The following is a 16,505-nucleotide window of genomic DNA, read 5'->3' on the forward strand; positions in this document are numbered from 1 at the left end:
AGGGATAAATATTGGCCAGGACACCGGAGATAACTTCCCTGTTCTTCTTCGAAATAGTGCCATGGGATCTTTTACTTCCACCTGGAAGAGCAGTCGGGGCCTCGGTTTAACGTCTCATCCGAAAGACGGCACCTCCGACAGAGCAGCACTCCGTTCAAGTCCCCAGAGTGGAAATCTGAACCAGATAATCTGTTTTTTAGTGATGTTGGTTGAGGGATAAATGTTTTTTAAATCCATTCTCGGGATGTGGATGTCGCTGGCAAGGCCGGCATTTATTGCCCTTCCTTAATTGCCCTTGAGAAGGTGGCAGTGAGCCGCCGCCTTGAACCGCAGAGGGCAGCTAAGAGTCAACCACATTGCTGTTGGTCTGGAGTCACATAAAGGCTAGGCCCGGTAAGGACGGCAGATTTATTTCCCTAAAGGACATTAGTGAATCAGATGGGTTTTTACGACAATCTGCTAGTTTCATGGTCACCATTACTGGCACTAACTTTTCATTCCAGATTTATTTAATTGAATTTAAATTCCCCAGCTTCTGTGGTGGGATTTGAACTTGCGTCTCTGGATCATTAGTCCAGGCCTCTGGATTACTGGGCCAGTAACATCACCACTCTGCTACCGTATCCCTAATTGACCAGGACACTGGGGATAACTCCCCTGCTCTTCTTCGAAATAGTGCAGTGGGATCTTTTAAATCCACCTGAGAGGGCAGACGGGGCCTCGGTTTAACATCTCATCTGAAAGGCGGCACCTCCAACAGTGCAGCTCTCCCTCAGCACTGCACTGGGAGTCGATCTGAATGTGCTCAAGTCTCTGGAGTGGGATTCGAACCCACGACCAATGTTCGCCTTGAGGTGTGCGGCGGCGGCATGCCAATCGGAAGGTCCTGCACAGGACTGAGATGAGGAGAAACTTCTTCACTCAGAGGGTGGTGAATCTTTGGAATTCTCTACCCCAGAGGGCTGTGGAGTCTAAGTCTTTGAGTGTAATCAAGACGGAGATGGATAGATTGTTGGATTTTAAGGCAATCAAGGATATGGGGACAGTGCAGGAAAGTGGAGTTGAGGTAGAAGATCTGCCACGATCTCATTGAATGGCGGAACAGGCTTGAGGGGCCGAATGGCCGACTCCTGCTCCTAATTCTTGTTATGGTCCAGGCTGGTCACCAGCTGCTGCCGCTGGAACAGTAATGTCTGCAGCCAAGTGGCATATTTAAAGGGAACTCCACAAGAAAATTAATTGGAGGGAGTGTTGTCCCCAACCTTCTGACTCCAGCCCCAAGCGTGCTTGCTGCCCACTGAGCCACGGCTGACAACGAACTGATGGAGGCAGGCTGGCTGGCTGACGCCCGTGCAGCTGGCCTCCCGGAGCAGTCGGTGCCTGCAGAGGAGGGGAGGGGGAGAAAAGGGAGGCAGGCTTCAAATTGTCAGTGATCACAGAATGCTTTCGGAATCGGCCCCAGACTTGATGTGGAGCTGTGTTGACATCCTGTCTTATTTAATGAGAAGAAAATGCAGTTCCAAGCTGCCTCCACTACACATCAAGGCTCAAGGCTGTTACACTCACCGACAGTCCTTGATTGAGCGTTCATATTTCTCTCTCTTGACTGCTCTATAAAGGGCTCGTGTACTTGACTAAATTACCATATAAATGTATTTTGTGAGTTGCAAGAGAAATATTTGTGTTTCTGATGCGCCTCTCAATATTCAGGGCTTTAAAGCAACAACAACAATATTTATATAGTGCCTTTAACATAGTGAAACATTCCAAGGTACTTCACAGGAGTATTATGCGATAAAACTTTGACACCGAGCGGCATCAGTAGAAATTAGCACAGGGTCAAATAGGTAGGTTTTAAGGAGCATCTTGAAGGAGGAAAGAGAGGCGGAGAGGTTTAGGCAGGGAGTTCCAGAGCTTGGGGTCCAGGCAACAGAAGGCACGGCCACCGATAGTGAAGCGATTATAATCAGGGATGCTCAAGAGAGCAGAATTGGAAGAGCGCAGACATCTTGGAGGGGGTGGTGTGGGGGAGTGGGCTGGAGGAGATTAAAGATAGGGAGAGGCAAAACAGTTCATTAGCTCCCCCAGTGGCTCGGTTTGTAAATGTATAGCCTGCACCTCTTCACACCCAGGCCCCAGGTTAGCGTGACAGCAGGAATGCTACAATTATTCTCCCGAAATTAGGGCGGGGAAGAATCGGCCTAGGCTCCCGCTCCTTTTTTAATAGAGTAAATAAAGAGAAACTGTTTCCAGTGGCAGGAGCGGGGGTAACCAGCGGTCACAGAATTAAGATAATTGGTTAAAGAACTAGAGGAAACATAGAAAATAGGCACAGAAGCAGGCCATTCGGCCCTTCGAGCCTGCACCACCATTTAATATGATCATGGCTGATCATGCAACTTTAGTACTCCATTCCTGCTTTCTCTCCATACCCCTTGATCCCTTTAGTCGTAAGGGCCAAATCTAACTCCCTTTTGAATATATCTAATGAACTGGCCTCAACAACTTTCTGTGGTAGAGAATTCCACAGGTTCACAATTCTCTGAGTGAAGAAGTTTCTCCTCATCGGGGTCCTATATGGCTTACCCCTTATCCTTAGACTGTGACCCCTGGTTCTGGACTTCCCCAACATTGGGAACATTCTTCCTGCATCTAACCTGTCCAGTCCCATCAGAATTTTTATATGTTTCTGTGGGATCCCCTCTCATTCATCTAAATTCCAGTGAATATAAGCCTAGTCAATTCAGCCTTTCTTCATATGTCAGCCCTGCCATCCCGGGAATCAGTCTGATGAACCTTCCCTGCACTCGCTCAATAGCAAGAATGTCCTTCCTCAGATTAGGAGACCAAAACTGTACACAATATTCAAGGTGTGGCCTCACCAAGGCCCTATACAACTGCAGTAAGACCTCCCTGCTCCTATGCCATTTGCCGCCTTCACCACCTGCTGTACCTGCATGCCAACTTTCAATGACTGATGTACCATGACACCCAGGTCTCGTTGCACCTCCCCTTTTCCAAACCTGTCACCATTCAGATAATATTCTGCCTTCTTGTTTTTGCCACCAAAGTGGATAACCTCTCATTTATCTACATTATACTGCATCTGCCATGCATTTGCACCTAACGTGTCCAAGTCACCCTGTAGCCTCTTAGTATCCTCCTCACAGCTCACACTGCCACCCAGCTTAGTGTCATCTGCAAACTTGGAGATGTTCCATTCAATTCCTTCGTCTAAATCATTAATGTATATTGTAAATAGCTGAGATCCCAGCACTGAACCTTGCAGTACCCCACTAGTCACTGCCTGCCATTCTGAATAGGACCCGTTTATTCCTACTCTTTGCTTCCTGTCTGCCAGCAGTTCTCTATCCACGTCAATACATTACCCCCAATACCATGTGCTTTAATTTTGCACACTAACCTCTTGTGTGGAACCTTGTCAAAAGTCTTTTGAAAGTCCAAATACACCACATCCACTGGTTCTCCCTTGTTACATCCTCTACTAATTACATCCTCAAAAAATTCTAGATTTGTTGAGCATGATTTCCCTTTCATAAATCCATGCTGACTTGGACCGATCCTGTCATTGCTTTCCAAATGCGCTGCTATTACATCTTTAATAATTGATTCCAACATTTTCCCCACTACCGATGTCAGGCTAACCGGTCTATAATTCCTTGTTTTCTCTCTCCCTCCTTTTTTAAAAAGGGGTTACATTAGCTACAATAGCTACCCTCCAATCCATAGGTACTGATCCAGAGTCTATAGAATGTTGGAAAATGACTACCAATGCATCCACTATTTCTTGGGCCACTTCCTTAAGTACTCTCGGATGCAGACTATCAGACCCTGGGGATTTATTGCCCTTCAATCCCATCAATTTTCCTAACACAATTTCCTGACTAATAAGGATTTCCTTCAGTTCCTCCTTCTAGCTAGACCCTCGGTCCCCTAGTATTTCCGGAAGGTTATTTGTGTCTTCCTTAGTGAAGACAGAACCAAAGTATTTGTTCAGTTGGTCTGCCATTTCTTTGTTCCCCATTATAAATTCACCTGATTCTGACTGCAAGGGACCTACATTTGTCTTCACTAATCTTTTTCTCTTGACATATCTATAGAAGCTTTTGCAGTCAGTTTTTATGTTCCCTGCAAGCTTCCTCTCATACTCTATTTCCCCCTCCTAATTAAACCCTTTGTCCTCCTCTGCTGAATTCTAAATTTCTCCGAGACCTCAGGTTTGCTGCTTTTTCTGGCCAATTTATATGCTGCTTCCTTGGATTTAACACTGTCCATAATTTCCCTTATTAGTTACGGTTGAGCCACCTTCCCCGATTTATTTTTACACCAGACAGGGATGTACAATTGTTGAAGTTCATCCATGTGATCTTTAAATGTCTGCCGTTGCATATCCACTGTCAACCCTTTAAGTATCATTCGCCAGTCTATCCTAGCCAATTCACATCTCATACCATCGAAGTTACCTTTCTTTAAGCTCACGACCTTAGTCTTTGAATTAACTATGTCACTCTCCATCTTGATGAAAAATTCTACCATATTATGGTCACTTTTCCCCAAGGTGCCTCGCACAACAAGATTGCTAATTAATCCTCTCTCGTTACACAACACCTAGTCTAGGATGGCCAGCACTCTAGTTGGCTCCTCGACATATTGGTCTAGAAAACTATCCCTTATACACTCCAGGAAATCCTCCTCCACCGTATTGCTACCAGTTTGGTTAGTCCAATCTATATGTAGATTAAACTCACCCACGATAACTCCTGTACCTTTATTGCACGCATCCCTAATTTCCTGTTTGATGCCATCCCCAACCTCACTACCACTGTTTGGTGGTCTGTACAAACTGCCACGAGCGTTTTCTGCCCTTTGGTGTTTCGCAGCTCTACCCATACAGATTGCACATCATCCAAGCTAATGTCCTTCCTTACTATTGTGTTAATCTCCTCTTTAACCAGCAACGCTACCCCACCTCCTTTTCCTTTCTGTCTATCCTTCCTGAATATTGAATACCCCTGGATGTTGAGTTCCCAACCTTGGTTACCCTGGAACCATGTCTCTGTAATCCCAATTACATCATATCCGTTGACAGTTAATTAATCCACCTTATTACGAATGCTCCTCACATTGAGACACAGAGCCTTCGGGCTTGTTTTTTTTTAAACACTTTGTCCTTTTAGAATTATGTTGTAATGTGGCCCTTTTTGATTTTTGCCCTTGATTTCTCTGCCCTCCACTTTTCCTTATCTCCTTTCTATCTTTTGCTTCTGCCCCCATTTTATATCCCTCTGTCTCCCTGCATAGATTCCCATCCCATCTTCTCAGCTCCCATCATCAGAGGAGGGGGGAGCTGAGAAGAATCCTTTTTATGCAGCGAGTTGTTGTGATCTGGAACGGGCTGTCTGAAAGGGCGGTGGAAGCAGATTCAAAAGTAACTTTCAAAAGGGAATTGGATATAGACTTGAAAAATAAAAATTTGCAGGGCTGTGGGGAAAGAGCAGGGGGGAGTGGGATTAATTGCATCGCTCTTTCAAAGAGCCGGCACAGGCACGATGGGCCGAATGGCCTCCTCTGCTGCTCCCATGATTCCTGTGACTGATGTCATGTGCGTATCTGTGTGGACATGGGTGACGTGAGATTAGGCTCAGCTACGATGCCTTCCTACGGTACAATATTCAGTCCGACAATCGCTGTCTGGGCTCACCCGGGAGCAATGGCCACTGTGGGACTGCGAGAATGAGCCAGCATCTTCAGGAGCGGATATTTGTCAAATGTATTTTTTGTTATGATCTGCATGATTGCCCTTGCTGACCAGCACTGCGCCGTCTCTGACAAGACAACTGTCAGACTCACGGACTGATCCCACTGCCGTCACAAACACAGCCTCATCTCTAAATGTCTGTGACCCCCACTCGATAGATGATCACACTCGCCAGCTTGTTTGTTTTGGTGTATATTTGAGGAAAGCAGAAAGCAGTGAATTGGGTGTAAACCGTTCTTGTACAACCCTCATCAATTCCTTTCCTCCCCCCCCCCCCCCCCCCCCAAGCCACCGGCTCGCACGGAACTGTAGCGTCTTGTTCACATATCCACACCTCGTGTTGGGGCTGGCGAGATATCCCAATGAAGTTGGGTTCATGTAGAATCTTTCCTGACCTCAGGACATCCCAAAGCGCTTTACAACCAATGGAGTACTTTTTAAACTGTCGTCACTGCTGTAATGGGGGAAACGTGGCAGCCAATTTGCGCACAGCAAGCTCCCACAAACAGCAATGCTGCCTTGGAGATGAGGGACTTGACTTATGAGGAAAGGTTGAGTAGGTTGGACCCCTACTCAATGGAATTCAGAAGAATGAGAGGTGATCTTATCGAAATGTATAAGATTATGAGGGGGCTTGACAAGGTGGATGGAGAGAGGATGTTTCCACTGATGGGGGAGACTAGAACTAGGGGGCATAATCTTCGGATAAGGGACCACCCATTTAAAACTGAGATGAGGAGGAATTTCTTCTCTGAGGGTTGTAAATCTGTAGAATTCGCTGCCTCAGAGCTGTGAAAGCTGGGTCATTGAATAAATTTAAGTCAAAAATAGACAGTTTCTTAACCGATAAGGGGTTATGGGGAGTCGACAGGGAAATGGACCTGAATCCATGATCGGATCAGCCATGATCGTATTAAATGGCGGAGCAGGCTCGACGGGCCAAATTCCTATTTCTTATGACCAGATAATCTGTTTGAGTGATGTTGGTTGAGGAATAAATATTGACCCAGGACGCCGGGAGAACTCCCCTGCTCTTCGCAATAGTGCCATGGGATCTTTTACGTTCACCTAAGAGAGCAGCGGAGCCTCGGTTTAATGTCCGATCTGAAAAATCACACCTCCGGCAGTGCAGCACTCCCTCAGCACTGCAAGTGCCAGCCTAGATTTTGCACTCAAGTCTCTGGAGCGGGACTTGATCCCACGACCTTCTGACTCTGAGGCGAGAGTGCTGCCCACTGAGCCACGGCTGACACAGCTGAGCCTGACCACCTCCCCTTGCCCAGCAGGGGTCACTGCTCAGCAGTTGGGATCAGGAGTCCCAAAAACCCCCTCCTCCCCTGTCCAAGGGTGCTGTGACCCCTTATAATGCTGCTGTGGCTCAGATCAAGTTGCCCAGCACAGACTGGGGATTGTTCCTGGGCCTGGCTGCAGTGTATGATGAGTGCCAATGCAAATCAAATTAATTATAGCACAGCCTCTCTCTCTGCTAAAGCTAAAAAAAAATAGCCCAACTTTGAGATCGGGAGGGTCTATTCATTATTGCAAGTGCTGAATATATATGAATGAATTATGTTAATTTAAATCTAATTCACCAGCATGCATAATTAGGCCATGCCCATTGCTCTGGCACCATAGCTGCAAAACTAATTAGGGGAATTTAGACACTGCAGAGGAATCAAAATTATTGGTTTCATGGAGCTGTGGTATTGAAATACTTAAATAATTTGGTGGTTCTTTCATTTCTTTAAATCTATATGTTTATTTTAAATAATTTACATCCAATTTTGATTTATCTTATTTTTTTTAATTTAAAATGAGCTGAAACTTGCTTTTGCACTTTGCCTGTATGACTCTAGGCCAGATGTTGTGATGTTGCTGACACCACAGGAACATGTCCCAGTAAAAATGAGTGTGCTGTTACCATCGGGAAAGTTAGACACTCTGAAGAGAAATCAGAATGATTGACTTATCTCGGAGCTGTGGTATTGTCTCCTTTGGATGCTGCCTTTTAAGAACATAAGAATTAGGAGCAGGAGTAGGCCATTCGGCCCCTCGAGCCTTTGGTGGGGGTACGGCTCCACAGTGGGTTGGGCCAACCTCTGGTACCTCGGTCAGGTAGCCAATCGCCTGTCCAGATGGTGTCAGCAGTGGCTCAGTGGGCAGCACTCTCGCCTCTGAGTCAGAAGGTTGTGGATTCAAGTCCCACACCGGAGACTTAAGCACATAATCTAGGCTGACACTCCAAGTGCAGTACTGAGGGAGTGCGGCACTGTCGGAGGGGCAGTACTGAGGGAGCGCTGCACTGTCTGAGGGGCAGTACTGAGGGAGCGCCGCACTGCTGGAGGGGCAGTACTGAGGGAGTGCTGCACTGTCGGAGGGACAGTACTGAGGGAGTGTGGCACTGTTGATGGGGCAGTACTGAGAGAGCGCCGCACTGTCGGTGGGGCAGTACTGAGGGAGCGCCACACTGTCGGAGGGGGCAGTATTGAGGGAGCACCGCACTGTCGGAGGGACAGTACTGAGGGAGTGCTGCACTTTCGGAGGTGCCTTCTTTCGGATAAGACTTTAAAATAAGGCCGCGTCTGCTCTCTCAGGTGGATGTGCTGGGGCCCCAGCTGTTTACACTGTACATTAATGATTTAGACGAGGGGATTAAATGTAGTATCTCCAAATTTGCGGATGACACTAAGTTGTGTGGCAGTGTGAGCTGCGAGGAGGATGCTATGAGGCTGCAGAGCGACTTGGATAGGTTAGGTGAGTGGGCAAATGCATGGCAGATGAAGTATAATGTGGATAAATGTGAGGTTATCCACTTTGGTGGTAAAAACAGAGAGACAGACTATTATCTGAATGGTGACAGATTAGGAAAAGGGGAGGTGCAAAGAGACCTGGGTGTCATGGTACATCAGTCATTGAAGGTTGGCATGCAGGTACAGCAGGCGGTTAAGAAAGCAAATGGCATGTTGGCCTTCATAGCGAGGGGATTTGAGTACAGGGGCAGGGAGGTGTTGCTACAATTGTACAGGGCCTTGGTGAGGCCACACCTGGAGTATTGTGTACAGTTTTGGTCTCCTAACCTGAGGAAGGACATTCTTGCTATTGAGGGAGTGCAGCGAAGGTTCACCAGACTGATTCCCGGGATGGCGGGACTGACCTATCAAGAAAGACTGGATCAACTGGGCTTGTATTCACTGGAGTTCAGAAGAATGAGAGGGGACCTCATAGAAACGTTTAAAATTCTGACGGGGTTAGACAGGTTAGATGCAGGAAGAATGTTCCCAATGTTGGGGAAGTCCAGAACCAGGGGACACAGTCTAAGGATAAGGGGGAAGCCATTTAGGACCGAGATGAGGAGGAATTTCTTCACCCAGAGAGTGGTGAACCTGTGGAATTCTCTACCACAGAAAGTTGTTGAGGCCAATTCACTAAATATATTCAAAAAGGAGTTAGATGAAGTCCTTACTACTAGGGGAATCAAGGGGTATGGTGAGAAAGCAGGAATGGGGTACTGAAGTTGCATGTTCAGCCATGAACTCATTGAATGGCGGTGCAGGCTAGAAGGGCCAAATGGCCTACTCCTGCACCTATTTTCTATGTTTCTATGATGCAAAAGATCCCATGGCATTATTTCGAAGAAAAGCAGGGGAGTTATCCCCGGTGTCCTGGCCAATATTTATCCGTCAATCAACATCACTAAAACAGATTATGTGATCATTATCACATCGCTGTTTGTGGGAGCTTGCTGTGCGCAAATTGGCTACCGCATTTCTTACATTACAACAGTGACTACACTCCAAAAAGTAGTTCATTGGCTATAAAGCGCTTTGAGACGTCCAGTGGTCGTGAAAGGCACGATAGAAATACAAGTCTATTTCTATCATTCGCTGGAGTGTTGTACCCAGCCATTTCATCCCGAATACTTTCTGAGATCCTCTCACTCAGCAGAGATGGGGATTGAGCCTTGGGCCGTGGGGTCTGTGTTACCCCAGCACTGGTGGGTGCCTTTGTGAACTGGGCTGTCGTGTTTTTTTTTTCGTCTTTATAATAACTTTATTCATCAGGATTTAGAGTGTTACAAGTTCCCAAGCACCGCAATTGTATTGTTAATCAGCCCTTCAGACCTGAAATAAAGAGCAATCAATTCTTCCACAAGTTCCTTGTCTGGCTGGCTCTGTTCCGTGGTTATAGTTAAGTTGTTGGGAGCGTGTATTTACGACTTTGCAAATGGCTGTATCAGAGCATTATCCCGAGATTGCCCATAACTCAGAAGGTGACGGCCATCCCAGACCAATCATACCAGGCGCCAATTTCACCCTCTCAGAGAGATGGAAGAGTTGGCGCCGGTGCCAAGAGAGGTTCGTGTTTGGGCCAAAATGCTGTCAGAACGTTGGCACAGCCTGTGCCTCTGAAGATTTGCGAGAGGGGTCGTGTCCTTGCTCACGACCCTGCAGCAGCAGTGGTGTAAAGCCAGCAGCCTTATTAATGCTCTCTCGTTGCTGCTGGAATGGGAGACGCTAAAAGATGAAGAAAAAGGAAGCATTGCATTTGTGTCGCGCCTGGTCACCTCTTTCAGCAGCGATAGTTACAGCAAAAAGACCTGAGCTCGGCGATATCCTGTAATTGGAAGAGCCAGTGAGGCAGGAATGATTCTTGTATAATGTAGGCAGGCTGTTTATTTATTATTGAGGTAGAATAAATAAAGAGAAACTGTTTTCAATGGTCGATAATGAGATTTAAGGTGATTGGCAATAGAACCAGAGGCGACATGAGGAAAAACGTTTTTACGCAACGAGTGGTTAGGATTTGGAATGCACTGCCTGATAGGGTGGTGGATGCAGATTCAATAGTAGCCTTCAAAAGGGAATTGGATCAATACTTGAAGGAGAAAATATTGCAGGGATATGGGGAAAGAGCGGGGGAGTGGGACTGACCGGATTGCTCTTCGAAAGAGCCGGCGCAGACTCGATGGGCCGAATGGCCTCACCGAATGGCCTCCTGTGCTGTACGATTCTATGATTATATAAACTCCAGCCACAATACATTCTAATGCTTAACTCTGTGTTTTCCAGATCTAATGGTGGAATTTATGGTCACGCACATGATGAAGGAGTTCCCCATGGACCTTTACGTGTAAGTTCAACATCATTGGCAATGAAGGTTCACCAGACTGATTTCTGAGATGGGGGGGATTGCCATACGCTCCTTCTGCTGCTTGCGTTGGCTTCCTCGTGCTCCCGGCAAAGAGACTCGAGCTGCTCAGCGCCCTCCCGGATGCTCTTCCTCCTCTTAGGATGGTCCTGGGCCAGGGATTCCCAGGTGTTGGTGGGGATGTTGCACTTTATCAGGGAGGCTTTGAGGGTGTCCTTGTAACATTTCCTCTGCCCATCTGGGGCTCGCTTGCCATGTAGGAGTTCCATGTAGAGCACTTGCTTTGTCTTGCCTATCTGTGTAACCTCCTACAACCCCCCACACCTGTGGCTCCTCTGAACTCTTTATTCCTCCAACTCTAGTGTTTTATCCACCCCCATTCCCTTCGCCCCACCATTGTCGGCCGTGCCTTCAGCTGCCGAGGCCCCAAGCTTTGGAAATCCCTCCCTAACCTCCCCACCTCTCCTCCTTCAACACCCTTCTTAAAACCTACCCAGACCAAGTTTTTTGATCTCCTTACCTAATCGCTCTGTCTTGGGCTCACTGTCCATTTATGTCTGATTACGCTTAATGCAAGTTGTTCTTAATGTAACACTTATTTTCTTGTTTGCAGGCGATGTGTTCAGATAGTTCACAAGCTCATCTGTTATCAGAAGAAGTGTAGAGTACGGTTACATTACACCTGGCGTGAGCTCTGGTCAGGTGAGTGCTGTTATACCTGGTCAGGTAGCATTATAATACACCTGGGAGTGTGATCAGATAGTAGTATAATACATGTAATTGAAGTGTATAAAATTATGAGGGGCCTAGATAGAGTGGATAGGACGGACTTATTTCCCTTAGCAGAGGACTCAGTAACTGGGGGCATAGATTTAAAGTAATTGGTAGGAGGTTTGGAGGGGAGTTGAGGAGAACTTTTTTCACCCAGAGGGTGGTGGGGGTCTGGAACTCATTGCCTGAAAGAGTGGTAGAGGCAGAAACCCTCACCACATTTAAAAAGTACTTGGATGTGCACTTGAAGTGCTGTAACCTACAGGGCTACGGACCTAGAGCTGGAAAGTGGGATTAGGCTGGATAGCTCTTTTTCAGCTGGCGCGGACACGATGGGCCGAATGGCCTCCTGTGTCGTGATTTTCTATGATTCAATACATCAGGGAGGTGTGAACAGGTAGGATTAAATAGACAATGCACATTGGGAAGTGGTATCTTGCAGAAAAAGCGTTGAACATTCACAGTTCCACTTTTTGATATTAAATAACGTTTGCCGAAGTTCTCCCAACCCACGATTGGCTCGTTCCCCCATGTTGTGAGGATTAGATGGGTGAGGGTGGGATGGTTGGGGAAGGGGGTGAGATTGATGGGGGTGGGGTGGGATGGATGGGGGAAGGGTGGGGGTGAGGGTGGGATGGGTGGGGGAAGGGTGGAGATGAGGGTGGGATGGGTGCTGGTGAGGGTGGGTGGAGTGGGATGGTTGGGTTAGGGGGTGAGATTGATGGCGGTGGGATGGGTGAGGGTGGGATGGGTGAGATGGATGGGGGTGAGGGTGAGATGGGTGGGGGTGAGGATGGGATGGGTGAGATGGATGGGGGTGAGGGTGGAATGGACGGGCCACAGCTGGTGTGCATGGATCACCCAATCGGTCGGAGGTCAGAGGCTTTGATGCTTTATTTAGGGATTCCTTTATTCGCATTGGGAAGCTTCATCAACTCCTTCCGCAGTGGCAAACCGCAGGGAGGCAGGAGTGGGAGAATGATAGGGATGAAAAGACAGCAGACCTGGAGGGAGAGTCAGGAGGGAAATGAGTCGGGGTGGAGGAACAACAGCAAGGGAGAGAACGGGACTGAGGGCCACTCCAGGTCCTGGGTTTGGGGGTCGGGTTGTACAGGTTCTCATCGACAAGGAGTGGCGAGCAAAATCTGACCATTGCTAATGTTGTAAATCTCATTGGGAGATTGCTGTGCATTGGGATTAATGTGAGGCTTTTTCTTGTAGTCCTTGCACCACCCCAGTATTTCCACCACCTCACCATCCTTCTCCATAGGTTCCACTCGCCTTCTGGTACTGATGCCAGCTGTGGCTCAGTGGGCAGCACTCGCACCTCTGAGTCAGAAGGTTGTGGGTTCAAGTCCCACTCCAGGGACCCGAGTACAAAATCCAGGCCGGCATTCCAGTGCAGTGCTGAGGGAGGGTGCCGTCTCTCAGAAGAGACATTAAACCAAGACCCCGTCTGCCCTCTCGGGTAGTGTTAAAAGATCTCACGGCCACTATTTTGAAGAAGAGCAGTGGAGTTCTCCATTTATTCCTCAACAACAACTGAAACACATGATCTGGTCATTTATCTCATTGCTGTTAGTGGGAGCTTGCTGGACACAGATTGGCTGCCGCGTTTCCTACATTGCAAATCGTAATGTATTTGCTTCATGGGTTCTTTGCTTAAGAATTCATAGTAACACATTGCTATTAAGAACTAGTTGGTTTATTAGCAAACGGTTTAACAATCACACAACACATTACCAATTCATCCACCAGGCTCACAACCACCTGCCTCATCGTGGATCCCCTGAACCCAACTGGCTGGAGTTTTATTGAGTCTTGTGAATATCACGTGACTGGCTAAGCCACTCCCAACTCTGCAGCTCTACCAACCTGTGAACATACATTACACAAATGGCTACACTTAAAAGTACTTGACTGTAAAACGCTTTGGGGCATCCTGGGGTTGTGAAAGGTGCTGTATCAATCCAAGTTCTTCATTTTTACTTCACCCAAGTTCTTTGTGCCTGAGCCTAGAAAATCAGTCCCATACACCATTCAACTATCGGGCTGACACAGCCGAGCCCAATCCTGCCCTCTTGACGATGTTTGACTGGACAGCACTCAGGAGCAGGGAGTCTGGCTGGTTTTACCCCAGGGCACTGAGGGCACATTTCTTGGCCCCCCCATCCCCACGCTAGTTGCTGTACAAGTGTTTTTTTTTCAGGGCAGAAATTAAACTCGGCTTTAAACTGATTAGTCTCTGGATCGGCGTGCTGGCGGTTTCCGTGATTTATAGCCCCGAGTTTCTCCGTGACCTTCACAACTGAGAATAGCTTCACTTTAAAAAGTGCCTTTCATTGCAAGTTTTAATTGCAGAAGCACCAGCCTCTTCCATCATTCACAGACTGACTGGAGTGGACAGTTAATGTCTTTCTGTACGTGTTGGATTCTCCTCCGAGCAGAAAGCTGCCTGTCAATCATGAGCCCACAGCATCTGGAATCCTGTCACTTTGCATGGGCGCACTGCGTACAATCCAAAGTGGAGGGGGCGGGGGAGAGAAAGGTCAAGGTTCACATGCCCCATTCTCGTTCAGTCACTCGGACACAGTTTATCCATTTCTATCCCTCTTGAAATTACATGGAATTTACGGCACAGGAACAGGCCATTCAACCCAACTGGTCCATGCTCCACACGAGCTTCCTCCCGCTCGACTTCATCTCACCCAATCAACATATCCTTCTATTCCTTTCTCCCTCATGTGTTTATCCAGCTTCCCCTTACATGCATCTATGCTATTCGCCTCAACCACTCCCTGTGGTACAATTCCATAATTGATCCAGCTGTTGCACCTTCCGACGCTCTGCGGTTCAATCACAATTAAGTTTTGAACCCAGCCGAAACACGCGGTAAAATAGCGATTTAAGAACGTGAGAATTGAGAGCAGAAGTCGGCCATTCAATAAGATCATTGCTGATCATCGACCTCAACTCCACTTTCCCACCCAATCTCCACATTCCTTGATTCCCCTAGAGTCCAAAAAGCTACCTATCTCTAACTTCAATATACTCAAATACTGAGCATCCACAGCCCTCTGGGGCAGAGAATTCCAAAGATTCACCACCCTCCGAGTGAAGAAATTCCTCCTCCCCTCGGTCTGAAATGGCCAGCCCCTTATCCTGAGACTGACCCCTGGTTCTAGACATTCCAGCCAGGGGAAACAATCTCTCAGCCTCTACACTCTCCATCCCCCTCAGAATCTTGTATATTAAAGTGCGATCACCTCTATTTCTCCTCAACTCCACTTTCCTGCACTATCCCCATAACAAGAATTAGGAGCAGGAATCGGCCATTCGGCCCCTCGAGCCTACTCCACCATTCAATGAGATCATGGCTGATCTTCTACCTCAACTCCACTTTCCTGCACTATCCCCATATCCCTTAATTCCCTTAATATCCAAAATCTATCGATCTCAGCCTTGAATGTACTCAACGACTGGGCCTCCACAGCCCTCTGGGGCAGAGAATTTCAAAGATTCACCACCCTCCAAGTGAAGAAGTTTCCCCTCATCTCAGTCCTTATTCTGAGACTGTGATCCCTGGTTCTAGACTCACCAGCTAGAGGACACATCCTCCCTGTATCTACCCTGTCAAGCCCTGTAAGAATGTTGTATGTTTCAATGAGATCACCTCTCATTCTTCTAAACTCTAGAGAATATAGGCCTAGTCTACTCAATCTCTCCTCATAGGACAATCCCCCCATCCCAGGAATCAGTCTGGTGAACCTGCGCTGCACTCCCTCTATGGCAAGAATATCCTTCCTTGGGTAAGGAGACCAACCATGAGAATGACTGCGCAGGGATGCGGGAAGCACTGTTGAGTGTATGAGGCAGTTAAGATGAGCCCTTGAATATTAAAACTGGGCAATGCCTACTGATGGCATTGAGCTAGCTAGATGGCAGCATTCTGGCAACAAGCAAAGCACATTACAAATGAACAGGGCCACATTTTCGCTTTGTGCATATGGCAGGGTCATCCATGCTTCTGAATCATACCCGTTCGGAGTGCCAGAAACTCAAGCTTGAGACGCGCTGCCTCCTAATGTCACATGCCATCAAGAAGATTAAGGAGAGATTTGATGGCGGTGTTCAGAATTATCAAGGGTTTTGATAAGAACAAATAAGGATAAACTGTTTTCAGTGGCAGGAGGATCGGTAGCCAGAGGACACAGATTTATGGTGATTGGCAAAAGAACCAGAGGGGAAGATGAGGAGAATTTTTATTTATGCAGTGAGTTGCTGTGATCTGGAATGCGCTGCCTGAAAGGGTGGTGACAGCAGATTGAATAATAACTTTCAAACGGGAATTGGATAAAGACTTGAAAAGGAAAACATTTGCAGGGCTGTGGGGAGGGAGCAGGACTAATTGGATTGCTCTTTCAAAGAGCCGTGTCAGGCACAATGGGCCAAATGTCCACCTCCTGTGCTGTGCCATTCTGTCTTCAACGAATGTAAAAATCGGTGCAGGGCCCCACAGGCTTTTTATTTTTAGAAATTACAATTGTGTATCCAATGGGGCAGCAAATCTATTCAGATCTACCGATGTTTCTTGGGCTGTTTCGGAATTGATTGCTTCTGAAAGACTGAAGCGTAATTAAATAAAAGTTGACACTGGTTTTCCTGAAGTTATAAAAGAAATCAAAAAAAATAATGAAACCAAGCCACCGACTGCAGCAATTAGTCAATAGCTGGTGTCTATTGGCACAATTTATACACTCTGCAATAAAGGGTCAGCCTTTTGCTGTTAATAGGGGCCTTCGAATAA

General features: G+C 47.2%; 1 protein-coding gene across 3 annotated transcripts in view; it reads left to right on the top strand.

Annotated features, from left to right (window-relative positions):
• Positions 1-16,505, top strand: part of armh3 (armadillo like helical domain containing 3) — a 222,651-nt gene that overhangs the window by 106,177 nt on the left and 99,969 nt on the right. For all 3 annotated transcript variants that reach the window (XM_070876412.1, XM_070876413.1, XM_070876410.1), the window contains 2 exons: positions 10,849-10,909; positions 11,541-11,629. In XM_070876412.1, coding sequence (XP_070732513.1) covers positions 10,849-10,909; positions 11,541-11,629 — 150 coding nt within the window. The remainder of the gene's footprint in view (positions 1-10,848; positions 10,910-11,540; positions 11,630-16,505) is intronic.

Source organism: Pristiophorus japonicus, chromosome 3 (assembly GCF_044704955.1).
Source record: "Pristiophorus japonicus isolate sPriJap1 chromosome 3, sPriJap1.hap1, whole genome shotgun sequence".
Lineage (NCBI taxonomy): Eukaryota > Metazoa > Chordata > Chondrichthyes > Pristiophoridae > Pristiophorus > Pristiophorus japonicus.